Raw genomic sequence first — 12,628 nt, 5'->3', positions numbered from 1 at the left:
TGCACCACATGAGCACATCTATCTTTTCTCAGCATCAGTCACTCATTGTTTCCTTTGAGAAACCAGTTATTGTTACATCTATTCTTATTAATCCCTCTGATTGAATACCAATACCAACATAACACGTCAAATAATGTTGTGCAATTCCTGTCCTTTTATGATGAACTATCTGTCTGTTGTCACTGTGCTTGAGCACGACTACCACAGATGCAAGCATGCATGTCAAAATCGCAACCGTGTTTTGTGATGGATGTCATTTAAGTACAAAGATGAGACACAATAAAAACTGATTAGTCTGGGAGAAGATGTCAAAGGGCCACGCCTCCGATGGGTATGTAAGATATAAGATGATCGGATGGTTCATGAAAGAACAAATTATTATCGATCTATCTATTTGTTTGTTTTTACTTTGTTGGTTTGTTGGTTTGTTGGTTTTTTAGGTTGGTTGGTTAGTTGGTTGGTTGGTTGGTTGGTTGGTTGAATGGTTGGTTGGTTGAATGGTTGGTTGGTTGGTTGGTTTGTTGGTTGGTTGGTTGATAGGTTGTTTGGTTGGTTGATAGGTTGTTTGGTTTGTTGGTAGGTTTGATGGTTGGTTGGTTGATTTGATGTCTATTTGTTTGGTAAGTTGACTTTTGGGTTGGTTGGTTGATTTGATGGTTGATTGGTTGGTTGTTTTTTAGGCTGGTTGGTTGTTTTTTAGGCTGGTTGATTGGTTTGTGGGTTGGTTGATAGGTTGGATGGTTAGTTTGTTGGTTGGTTGATTGATTTGATGGTTGGTTGATTAGCTGGTTGGTTGATTAGCTGGTTGGTTTGTTGCATGGTTGGTTTGTTGGTTGATGGGCGGGCTGGCTTCAGACAAAGGGGCATTTTTGGCCACTTTCATTAACATTGAGAGATAATGACTATCTGGTGGATAGTTGATTTGCAGGTTGGTTGGTAGGTTTGTTGGTTGGTTGGTTGATTGGTTTGTCGGTTGGTTGATAGGTGGGTTGGTTGGTTGATTTGATGACTGGTTGTTTTGTTGGTTGAGTTTTTGGTTGGTTGGTTGATTTGTTGGTTGAGTTTTTGGTTGGTTGGTTGATTAGTTGGTTGGTTTGTTGGTTTGTTGGTTTGTTGGTTGGCTGGCTTCAGACTAAGGGGCAGATCAAATTTTGTTGCCACATTTGTTAACACTGTGAGATAATGACTTACTAAAATGACTTCATCTAAAAAAACTTGAGTTGTGTTTTAGGAAGGGAGCCATCAGAAGGTTAAGTTCTTGAAAGCAATCTTAGAAGTATGTCATGTTGTTCACCAGCGTTGACCATAATCCCACATGGAATGCAAAACTTGCTAACAGTCAACAGTGTCTCAGGAACCTCTTATCCTCCCACATTTATCCATCACTGAGATGATTGAATTTGTGTACCTGCACTCTTAATGCCCACTGCACCAGTGTGAACGTCCACACCCTCTCAGAAGACATCGCAATGTGCCCAAACGTATGAAGCCAGGTGTGCATACAACCTGTTTATATCTGAATGAGTATGATATCCGAGCATCAGCAATGACTAGCGGTACATGACGTGTCATTGTATTCCAGTCATTACGTAACCTGTTCATCACCCAGTCTGCGTTATAAGCTGCACGCCTGCATTCCTCTCAGGGATATGTCTCGTCTGTCTGTGTTACACAGTCAGGCGGCTAGAGCTATACAACACAATGACTATGATGACAAACACTGACCTACTTCTTCAATTTAATTTCACTTTATGACTTTTTACATGTTTAAGGATGAGATGTGTGTATTTAATTGTTTTATTCTATCATCATGGCCGACTTTTAAAATGTGCGAAGAACAAAGACCAACTGAGCATTACCGAGGTTACATTTTATTTTATTATATTGTATTTATAGTATATAATAACGTATTTACTCTAGTGCCTGATGCACAATTAAATAAGCACATCTCTGAAATGTATCTGCTTTACTCTGATCAGTGCTTGATCTCTTACTCCCGAGTATATATTTGTTTTCTTAGCCACTGTTAATGCTGAGCTGAGTCTGTTTGTTTAACCTCTGCTTGATAGACTGCCCTGTAAAAACAAATGACTCTTTTATTATCTCATTCATTTCAGGTCACATACACATTTAAAGGTGTTGCCTGGGACAATGACGGACACAGATAGTTATAATTTACCATTGTAAATGGACGAAAAGGCTTGTCACGGCTGTGTGTCAAAAGGGCAGGTGAAATTTAAATGACTCCAGCTGGTGGTGCAACTAATATAATGATTAGTGGAGGATACATTATACGTTGGTGTGCCTGAGGAGGCTGCAGTTAATGTAATTAACTATACCTGTTCTCTTCCTGCTGCGGCAAGACAAAATGTCTCCTCCAGTGATCAATTAAAGTATTTTCAGTCGTTGGCTTCTATAAACACGTCAGCAGTGCAACAATGTGACACCGAATTATATTACTTCAGCGGTGATCACATGCTGTTTGCCTGTGGTGGGAGTGTTTGTTAAACTGAACATACGACATATGTAAGCAATGTCACTGTGTCTAGAACGATGTAAGGAAGTGCTACTGAGGTTGGTCTCCCTCTCTCTACTTGGTCTCCACTTGCGACATCTTGTAAATGTCAATTCATCAAGATACCTTCAAATGTTTTGTCCCTATGATGTTGTGTTGATGACTCTTCTTTTAAGACCAGAAATTATTCTCTATAACAACAAACATTGTCTCACTGGAGTGATCTGTGTATGTGGGAAATGTGGAAGATTGGATAGTTGTTAAAGGTCTGTTTTTGCTCAATAGATGTGAATTGCATTAAAACGCAAAAAGACAAGGGAAGGAACTGTTTTCATAAATTTGTCCAATTGAACATTTCGTCTTAACCAGAAAATGTCCCCAGTAAAGGTGTGTATTGTGATACCCAAACATGACACGTGGTGGTTTTAAGGCTGGCACTTGCCAGGATCAGTGTCTGTGTGTCTGTGTTGTGTTGTCAGATGGTCTTAAATTATTTGAATCATGCACACAGAAACAATTCGTACATGTATTTTTTCTTCTGATTCTTTAAGGCCAACCATATACGTGTTATATGAAAATTGGCAAAATGTCAAAAATAACATACCTCACAATTACGTATGTGCTTTCTAATTCCTGTTCCTCTGAGTACGAACAGGTTTGTGCATCCTATATAAAAATGTGATGCACGTATTGTGTATAATTATATTTAATGTTTATCATAAGGGAGTGCAGCCTATATATCTTAACCAGAATTTCTACTTGTTAATATTAGATTATATACAATGACTTGGAATTCTAACCAGGCAAAAAGCAGTTGTTGACATCTGCGACTGCTATTACTGCTACCGGTGAAATATCAAAATGACGTCCCTTTGTGTGGCCACATATTAATCATAACAATCACTGTTTTCTTATGGATAAAATAATAATCAGACTTTGATTGGACTAAAAGTATGAACAAAGATCATCCCCTCTTATGTGACTGTTTTATTTAGGGATTCTGCTCATACCAGCTCTGAATATATGCTCCAGTGCTCAGGTCCTCCTCCTGCTGACAGACAGGTAACCCAACATTGCCAGGAGGGAGTGAGTCGCACCTGAAGAACTACTGTACTGTGTCACATGAGGTCCTCTGTGACGGCTGGGGATTATTTTATTTTTTTTGCCTGGGTGGGGCGACAGGCACCAAGGGCCTCTGGTTGAACATGAGTCAGGTTCGGTGCTGGGCACTGAGGCGTTCAGAAAACACATTCATCCAACAGCTCAGCTTGGCTGCTTGATCTGGTCTGCTCTTTTCTCACCGAGCCGAGGGATTCTAAAGAAAGCAAAACCAACCGTAGACATAAAATAAATACGTCGATTTTTGTGTTTGCAGCTCAGGTAATTCTCAAAGATCAAATATTTCTATCTAAAAGGAAAAAAAACTAGATTGTAAATCATGCCTTCATATCCACTGCCTTGGATTCCTGTAATTCTCCTTTCACCTGCCTGAGCCAACAGAGTTTATATAAAATCTCTTTTAAATCTCTCTTAAAGGGATAGTTCACCCAAAAATGAAAAATCACTCATCTACTCACCACTATGCCGATGGAGGGGTGGGTGAAGTGTTTGAGTCCACAGAACACTTTTGGAGTTTCAAAGAGTAAACAGCATTGCAGCCAAATCCAATTTAAGTAAAGGGTGACCGATTCTTCTAACGTAAAACACAACATATAATTCTATAATTCTTATTGTATTCATAGCATATATTCTCCCCTCTTCAATGTTTCTGTTATGCTAACATATGTCCAATATTTTAATTTATACTAATATATAACCTGTGTTGAGGACTTTGTATGTTTGCATTTCAAATGACTTTTTATATTTGGGTGTAGTTGTCAAGCTATTATAAACTATCATTGTTTTCTACTGCACCCCATGCATATTTTTGTTGTATTACATTCATGGGTTTTGTTGTATGAAAGAAAGAAATACAAATAAAATAAATCTCACAAGGGAGGAAAAACAAACCAAATGAGGGAGTATGTTGTACGTCAAAGGTCTGGTAACTTCTTACTGAGACTATGTTATTGTATTGACGAGGCTTTTTTAATGTCTCGATGAATACATATAACCTGATGTGGTCCCACCTCTGCTCTGCCTACAGGGCTGAACCCTGAAACAGGGCTAAAGAAAATATGGAGCTTTACGTTATAGTGGAAGCGGCATTGTATATTGTATATAGTATATAGAAGGATTGGTTCACAGTAGTCAGGTTCCTATATAGACATTGAAACTGGTTTAACTCGCTGTAATCGTTGCTCCTGATCATACAGTCCATGAAGAGATCCATCTCAGCATCAAAACTATGTGTCAGTGACGGGGGGCATAATCCACATTTCTCTGATTATCTGAAGATAATCAGATTCTTAATAGTCTAGCAATAGCTCAAGTTTCGTGATGTGCAAGTTAACACAGGGTCAGCATGAGTTTAAAAAAATCAAGTGGTTATTTTCCACAAGTTTTAACTTTTCCATGTCCATCCATTGCAGCTTTTAGATTCACAAATGTCTTTAATTATCAAAATCAAAGTTCATATCATCTTTGTATTATATATTTACATATTTCTATCTATTCTTTTGTATTATTTCAATTACTTAAAAAATTGTTATGCATATCTATCCTTTTTATTCCTTTTACCCCTTTTAATCTCTTTATTCTGCTCTTTTAAATCTCTTTTATTTACCTTTTCTTTTTATTCTATTGAATTATGCCTTTTGAGTTTAAATGTCTTTTAATATTTTCTCTGTGTGTTGCTTTTCATGTCCCTGTGCAGCACATTGAATCTATTAAACATTGAAATATGTTTAAAGAAAACTGCCTTGCCTATTTTTACAAGGTTGACCAGGACTTCTTTTTCCAACCTAATCTACTTTTATATTCGGCTGAACTATTACTACTATTGCTACCTTGAAAGCAGTGACACTAGAAACACTTTCTTCCAAGCAAAAGTATAAATGAACTACAGGCATCAGTATTAAACTTCCATGTGTCAGTTTCAGCTTGTATATTGCTGGTGATCAGCTGGAATAATACGTGACACATCTGATAGTGTGCTTCACCACAACAGGAGGATTTCACAACATAGACTTCCAGTCATCCGAAGCCGACGAGGATTGGGCTTTGACTTTCGCCGATTCGTTTTGTCTTCTAGTAGCCATGTCAGGTTTTAATTTTTGTTCTGTAGCAGTGAACACAGCTTACACCATGTTTTGTTTTGATAGGGCAGAGCCACACCCAGCGAGCTCCTTCGACATGAAGCAGGAACAATGCAGACTGTCAGTTGATGGGCTTCTCAGACTTTATTACAAACAGATGTCCTAGGCCAACAAAAACACATTCCAGCAAAAGCTGATTCATTCAGAGAGGACAAAGCGCAATCAAAATTATTCAGCAGTAGTTCCTGCTTTATAATATTCATTCTCCTTGTGGATTTTTGTTGTCCTTATTATTATTATTATATTTTATTTTACTTTACAAAAATACATTTACTGCAAACTGTGTTCTTAAAATGGTTTTCAAACAGAAGGGCAGCACGCCAGTGGCAGATCTAGGATTTGATTTACACAGAGGGGCCAATTAAACGTCTACAATCCCATCCGTGCACAATTCCCTATTCAGTGACCTGCACATTTAGGTCATTCCTTGTTAACCGTTAGCTTTATAGCTTTGAGCAAAGCCACAATTCACTGAACATATTCAGTGAATAAGAAAATTGTTCCTTGTTCAAGCACATTGTGTACTTCAAAAAATCTTAGAAAATAACATATTGTCACATTTATTTTAGTATTTTTAATAAGTGACTAGTTCATTTATTTATTTTTAAATACTACTGACAGGACAGCGGCACTTCAAGAACCAGTGGAATTCCGCTTGGGCCAGTGCCCCCTTGGATTCGGCCCCTGCATCTTGGGAATTCAGGAAATTCAATCAAAAATAAATAGTGTTGAAAATTGGTTTAAAAACACATGGCACAATGCACATGCTCTTGTGAAGTGCACTGCGCCCTGATACTGGTATTACATCAGCTAGGTTTTTAACTTTACACCTGTTTTATCTTTTTCGGCTCTCAGTTTGTTTTAAGGTTGATTTAAACATGTTATTCTTTTAATTCCCTGTTTAGCTCTGCACAGATTGCAATCTCCGGGCAAGGGTCTGCTGCCACCTCATGACTCTACGCTGAAAACTCAGAGAGACAGTGCGTTCACCATCAGGGCCCAAACGCTCTCCGGGAATGAATGGTCTGATGAAATGAGGCTAAATCTCAGCTGAAACATTCACAGTTATATACTATTGCTAACAACAGAAGTGTGAGGCTGTGTTTGAATTATTTAGGGCAAATGCACCACTGAATACAATATGCAGTGTGAAACAACCTTCAGAAATTGTTTCTGTTGTTCAGCTTTGTGTTCTTTGCCGTCCTCATTGTTCTATACACAGTGTCCCAGTCATTTGGACCAATCGAATCTCACATTTCTGAGATTCTCCTCTCCTCCAGTGTGAGTGATTGAGATTAACCAATTAAAAAGAAAGTCTGTGTCATTTGATTGACATAAAGCAAAGGACCTAAAAGCAGGTCAAACACGATCAATACCTTAAGACAAACGTCTAAACTGTCATGATTGAAACCTGAGATAATAGTGTCCGCCCTGTTAAAAAAACATGGCACACATTTCGACCTGTTTCCTCCTTATGGCGCCAATTTATGTGGACAGTGTCAGTGTATCTATTTTTTTTTTGTTTTTTTTTTTGGGCCACATGCTCAGGAGCAAGTTGAACCGGTCTGACGATAGAAATCTCAGCAGGAAGACGTTAGAGTAAACACCCCCCCTCTCTCCTGTGAGCTTCATTGTCACACAGACACTGAGGACGGGTGTGGGACTGAAACGGCATCAGTACCTGGCAGCATTGATTTTCCGTCTACTTCTTTAAAAATTCACGGGAGGGAACACACAAGCTGTACGATGCAGTAGCTTGTTCTCTGATCACCGGGGCTAAGATATTATATATTCTATCCATATTCTCGCAAGGGAAACACAGGTGAGGATCAATATTTCATTTATCATATATCACAGTTGCTCTATGACGATGTGCTGCTTTCACTAGTTATACCTCTAACTCTTACTCTGTAAGTTTGCAAAACATCAAAATCAGGTTAGTAAAGTTTTTGCTTTATTTATATATTTGCATCACTGTATTCATGTGTTGAAAAAGCATAAATGTGATGGCAGTCACCTGTTTGTAAACACTGAAATACATGATAACTAAATGGAAGTAATGTGATAGTACTGAAAATTCTGAAATTATAAGCGGAAACCTTTGTAATGAGACATTTTTAATAAGAAATTATTTCATATTCAGTATATATATATATATATACACTGACATAAACTGATGTATACTGTGAAGTCATGACGTTATTGTGAAACAATAGAAAACAAAGAATGAAGTGATGAATAGACGTCACTTCATTTTTGAGACTCATATTTATGGTATGTTGCTTTAAGGGACGAGGTTGACACCAGTGAAGCCAGTGCAAATGTGTGTTGAGTTTGATATATGTTTCATGTTTGACAATCATCAGTCAAAGATGATGGGACCTGAAAACACTGAGGCATTGTCATGGCATGGCTATCGGTGTATTCGCTAACGCTAATCATGCCATCTCAGTTTGGTTCAAAAAATGAAAGGATTCATTTTTGAAATACCAAGATATCAAACATTTGTCGTGATGATGAGTTGTTTAACCTTTTTCCTCGTTCTGCTCACGTGTTTTCAGGCACACAAGGAAATGGCACAAACAGAGAAAACCAGAGCGCTGATGGACGAGATCAAGGAGGAACAGTTTCTTAAAGACCTCTACATTTTCATGAGGAAGAGAGACACGCCGATAGAGAGGATCCCACATTTGGGCTTCAAACAAAGTACTTATATACTTAATATTTAATCCATAATAAATATCTATTATAAGAAGTTTTAGTTTGGTACATTTTTATAAAGTTTCTTAGTTTTCCTTAGATTGAGCCCTTTATATTTAGTTAGTTATTGGGAGCAGGTCTTTCACGCACTCTGTCATGTTTCTACAGTAGCCCAGAACGGACAAATCAAACGTATTATTTGAGTTATTTGAGAGCCTCCATGGATAATATGCTAGTTCACTGTTAGATGCCAATACATGCTACAAAACAAACCTTTAAAGAAGAAAAGTCCATAATTTCAGCTTTTCAAATATTAGCATCACATTATCATAGCATGTCTTTGATTTATGTCAATGTAATCTGCGCAATCTCTGTTTTTACAAGAAAGATACAAAAAAAAACATACAAACATTTTAAATGGGCTCTGTGTAATCTTGATAGGTGTTTTTACATTTATATTTTATGACATTTCACAAAAGAAACAATTAAGTGATCACCTGAAAGAACAGTCCAGATTCCACAAGACTTCATTTTCAAAAATGAAGGGTATTTGATTTTGTATATTTTCGTTAATTTTCAGTTGACTTGTTTGTGATGTTCAAGACTGTCGAAGACTTGGGAGGATACCACCAGGTAATTACATATTTTTGATTTACTGGTATAAGCAATTTACACTTGATAGCAACACAAAAGTTTTTCTTATTTGTTTGGTTGTTGTCAAAAGTTAATACTAGCACTAATACATCTTACATCGTTCTCAGGAATAGTAAAAGTCAATGCTATGTGGAGGTTATGTGAGAGAATGTTCGCTAACTTAATAAATATATATATATATATAGTATTTATATGTTTAAATAATCTTACTTTGAAAATGTCTATGACTAATATTGATCATACCAAGGAAGTACAAGGACATGAAACAATGCTTTGACTTTAAGTGCTGTGGGGTGGGGCATTTGTCATTCCATTTAAATTAAATTAAATAAATGTCAAGTGAATGATTGGTAATTATCCAATTATAAACTAATAGTACCCTGCACTTCTTCAGGTAACTGCGCAGCAGCTGTGGAAGCAAGTTTACAACAGGCTTGGAGGAAACCCCAGAAGCACGAGCGCAGCCACGTGCACTCGTAGACACTACGAAAAGTGAGAGCAACAAAGGGTATACACACCTATCAGGTGGAGTGTTGGTGGTTTGTTTTCTAACTGTTTCATTTGATCCGTGTTCAGGCTACTTCTGACATATGAATGTCACAAGAGAGGAATAGTGATGAGTGCCTTGCCTCAGCATCAGCCAAAACTCTTGCATGATGTCAACTTCAACAAAGACGACGAGGACGGCCAGAGACCAGCCAAACGCAAACTGTTGTCAGTGCAGCTGCAACAGGTTGGTCTACTTTTTCCCTCAAATAACAGCAAAGTTGCCCAGCACAAACAAAAATGTATATTGAACAAATGAGTGCACTGAACAATACATTCGCCCAAGTGCCAAGAGTAAGAAAGATCTCGATATCACTCTCCTGTCTGTGTTGTACTGGCTCTACTCAAGCTGGGCAAGGAAGTATAACTGTAATGCCCAAAAATAATTCCCAAAACTATTCCTACGACCACTGATGGAACACTTCATTTTCCACAGAGCGCTCCTCAGCTCCAGTCAGATGCACATGGGAACATCTTCCCTCTGCCACCCCACTACCCTCACTACTATCACCCAAGCCGTGCAGTTCTGCCCCCGTATGTCCCGATGTCCCCCCCCATGTTGACATCGCAGAGTCCCCCTTCCCCCGAGCCACAGTTCCCTTTCTGTCCACCTCATCCAAATCCAACAGACAGGGTCAAGAAGCCACTGGAGCACCTGCGCCTCCTGGCAGAACAGTACAAGACCTCGTCCGGGCTGACTGAGCCCCTGAACCTGAGTGTCAAAGCCCAAAGCCAGGAGGCCAACAGAAACCCTGCCTCATCCTTCGCTCCACCTTCATCCAGCAAGAACCCAAAGTTTTTGAACCAACCCTCACCTCTGTATGCACCCCATTACCCTCCGGTGGTGAGAAACGACGGATGCGAGGCTCAAGATGGCGATGCAGATGTCACACCGTACTCGTATCCTGTTAAAGAAGGGGAGGACTATGTCATTGATGTCGACGCTCTAACAGACAGCCCCAAAATTGAGCCTACTCTGGCGACAGATGAAGGCATCACAGCTGTGGCACCAAAACCTATCTCTCCGGAAACAGACTATACAATCCGGCCCAAAAAAGAGAGCAAGGGCAGTCCAGAAGTAGGGGGGCTTAATCTCAGCTACGCTCGGCCCAGCCCCCCTCAAGACAACGGAGGCAAGATGGAAATTCAGATACCGCTGTCTATGTTGCACAGCTGGTTCAGGCTTTGTGGGTCCTCAGCCTTGATTCATGGAGCTAAGCAGCTACAGACACCTCCTACACTGGAGGCACAATCAGGAGAGAGGAACTGCTTAGATCCAGACACCCTCCCCACCAATCTCTCCCTACGCTCAGATCCCCACCGCTGGAGCCCAGCTGCTGAGGATCTGAGGCTGAGGCGGAGGACAGCACCAAGCCCCGCACCAACCATCCAGACAAATAGCACGAGCCAAAACCATATCACCAGCTACAAGCCTTTGTATTCTTCAGTTGGCATTTTGAAGAACGCATCCAGCCGAGATGTCTACCCAGTCGACCAGCAGGATAATATACGTCGTACGTCGCACGGCTCCCAATGCTGGAACACCTATGACAAAGAGACCCACGCCACCCACATCCAAGGGAAAGTCGAATCCAGTCCCATCACAGTTCAGCAAGACTTTACTACTAAGTCCATGTACCAAGACGCACCCAAGGGGGGAAAAGGAAGGTCAGAGATGGCGCCCTCAGCCTTGCTAATGGTGAATTCCAGCTCTCTGTTGCACCTCACCACTGAAGAAGTGATGAAGCTGAAGAAAATCATCTCGAGCTCATCATGAAGATCGGTTCAGATTATGCCACAGATACTCCAACATCACATTTAAGCTGACTCATATGTTGCTTTTCCATTTACCACAAGTTATCTGTTTCAAAATGACTTATCTTTGGATTCATAAAATGATCATTTAATGAATAATTCAGTTTGAGATGAAACTTTATTTGATGTACAATATGCACAGTTTCTTTTATTATTATTTGTATTAATTTTGTACAGACATTTCTTACTTGTTGGACTATAATACATTGTATCCAAATAATGTAAATTTAAATAAATTAAGATATATAAATAAATGAAATGTCTCATGACTCATTTGTTGATCCTACTGTTATCACTCTACTGTGGGCTTCTTTAGATTAATCCAGTCAAACGATTGTTTAGTCAAGCTTATCAATCTCTCTTCTTTTGAGGGTTTTCTACATCATATGTTTGGGAGATTTTTGACCACAACGTTCTTCTTTGGTATTTAATGCATAGTTGATGTCGATGTAATTGTCACCTACTGGCCCAGCATGCTTGTTCGAATGTTTGTAGCCGTTTTTTTATGCTCTTCTCTGGATGGAGATTTTTTTGATTGAAAGTGGAGCGTACCCAGTCTTGTTCAACCTGAAACGAGAAGGCAAACAGCGCTCAACAAGTATGACTGAGTTAACCTTGGTTCATTCTTGAAAGGTTTTGCTCGAAAACTCAATGTCACCAACACGAGAGGGGTGAATCAAGGATAACCTCATGGATATTCAGGGAGAGGTGTGGAAACCTTTGCCACGATAGCCAGAGATACAGGCTTTTTGTTATTTCCACAATCTTATTAATCTTTTTGTATAGACAGTACACAACCATGTCATTTAAGTTGCTCATGGAACTTCTTTCACATCCCAGTAAACAATAAACATTCATAGCTTGACGTGTGCAATTAATCATCTTTATTTTGTTTCCTTAAGGAGGGGCACATTTCATGTTTACGCAGTTTATAAATAATCATGGAGACAGTTTGCGTTTGAACTTCTATATTCAAATCTCACAGTTGCTGCTCCTTGTCTTAAACAACATGTCATGGGCACTGTGTTACTGTGTGTGTAAACCATCAGGTAGAACAAAGACACACCAGTTGTGTTCCAGGAATCACTTTTTGTGTTTCTTACTTGCATGCTCGAAGCTTAAAATACGCAGACATCTATTA

The 12,628-nt window shown here is 39.2% G+C and overlaps 1 protein-coding gene across 1 annotated transcript; it reads left to right on the top strand.

The window, feature by feature from the left end:
* Positions 1–7,408: 7,408 nt before the first annotated feature.
* arid6 (AT-rich interaction domain 6) lies at positions 7,409–11,724 on the top strand. The gene is made up of 6 exons (XM_034602319.1): positions 7,409–7,594; positions 8,334–8,478; positions 9,053–9,105; positions 9,521–9,618; positions 9,703–9,859; positions 10,109–11,724. The coding sequence occupies exons 2-6, from the start codon at positions 8,346–8,348 to the stop codon at positions 11,447–11,449; spliced, it is 1,782 nt and encodes a 593-aa protein (XP_034458210.1). The 5' UTR covers positions 7,409–7,594; positions 8,334–8,345; the 3' UTR covers positions 11,450–11,724.
* The last annotated feature ends 904 nt before the right edge of the window (positions 11,725–12,628 follow it).

The sequence above is a fragment of the Hippoglossus hippoglossus genome, chromosome 12 (genome assembly GCF_009819705.1).
Source record: "Hippoglossus hippoglossus isolate fHipHip1 chromosome 12, fHipHip1.pri, whole genome shotgun sequence".
In the NCBI taxonomy this organism is placed as follows: domain Eukaryota; kingdom Metazoa; phylum Chordata; class Actinopteri; order Pleuronectiformes; family Pleuronectidae; genus Hippoglossus; species Hippoglossus hippoglossus.
This window is presented reverse-complemented; position numbering and strand designations above follow the sequence as displayed.

Coding starts and splice junctions, on each gene's coding strand:
- arid6 (XM_034602319.1), top strand. CDS start 8,346: ATGGCACAAACAGAGAAAACCAGAGCGCTGATGGACGAGATCAAGGAG. Junction 9,106..9,520: donor ACTTGGGAGGATACCACCAG/GTAATTACATAT, acceptor GCACTTCTTCAG/GTAACTGCGCAGCAGCTGTG. Junction 9,619..9,702: donor ACTCGTAGACACTACGAAAA/GTGAGAGCAACA, acceptor ATCCGTGTTCAG/GCTACTTCTGACATATGAAT.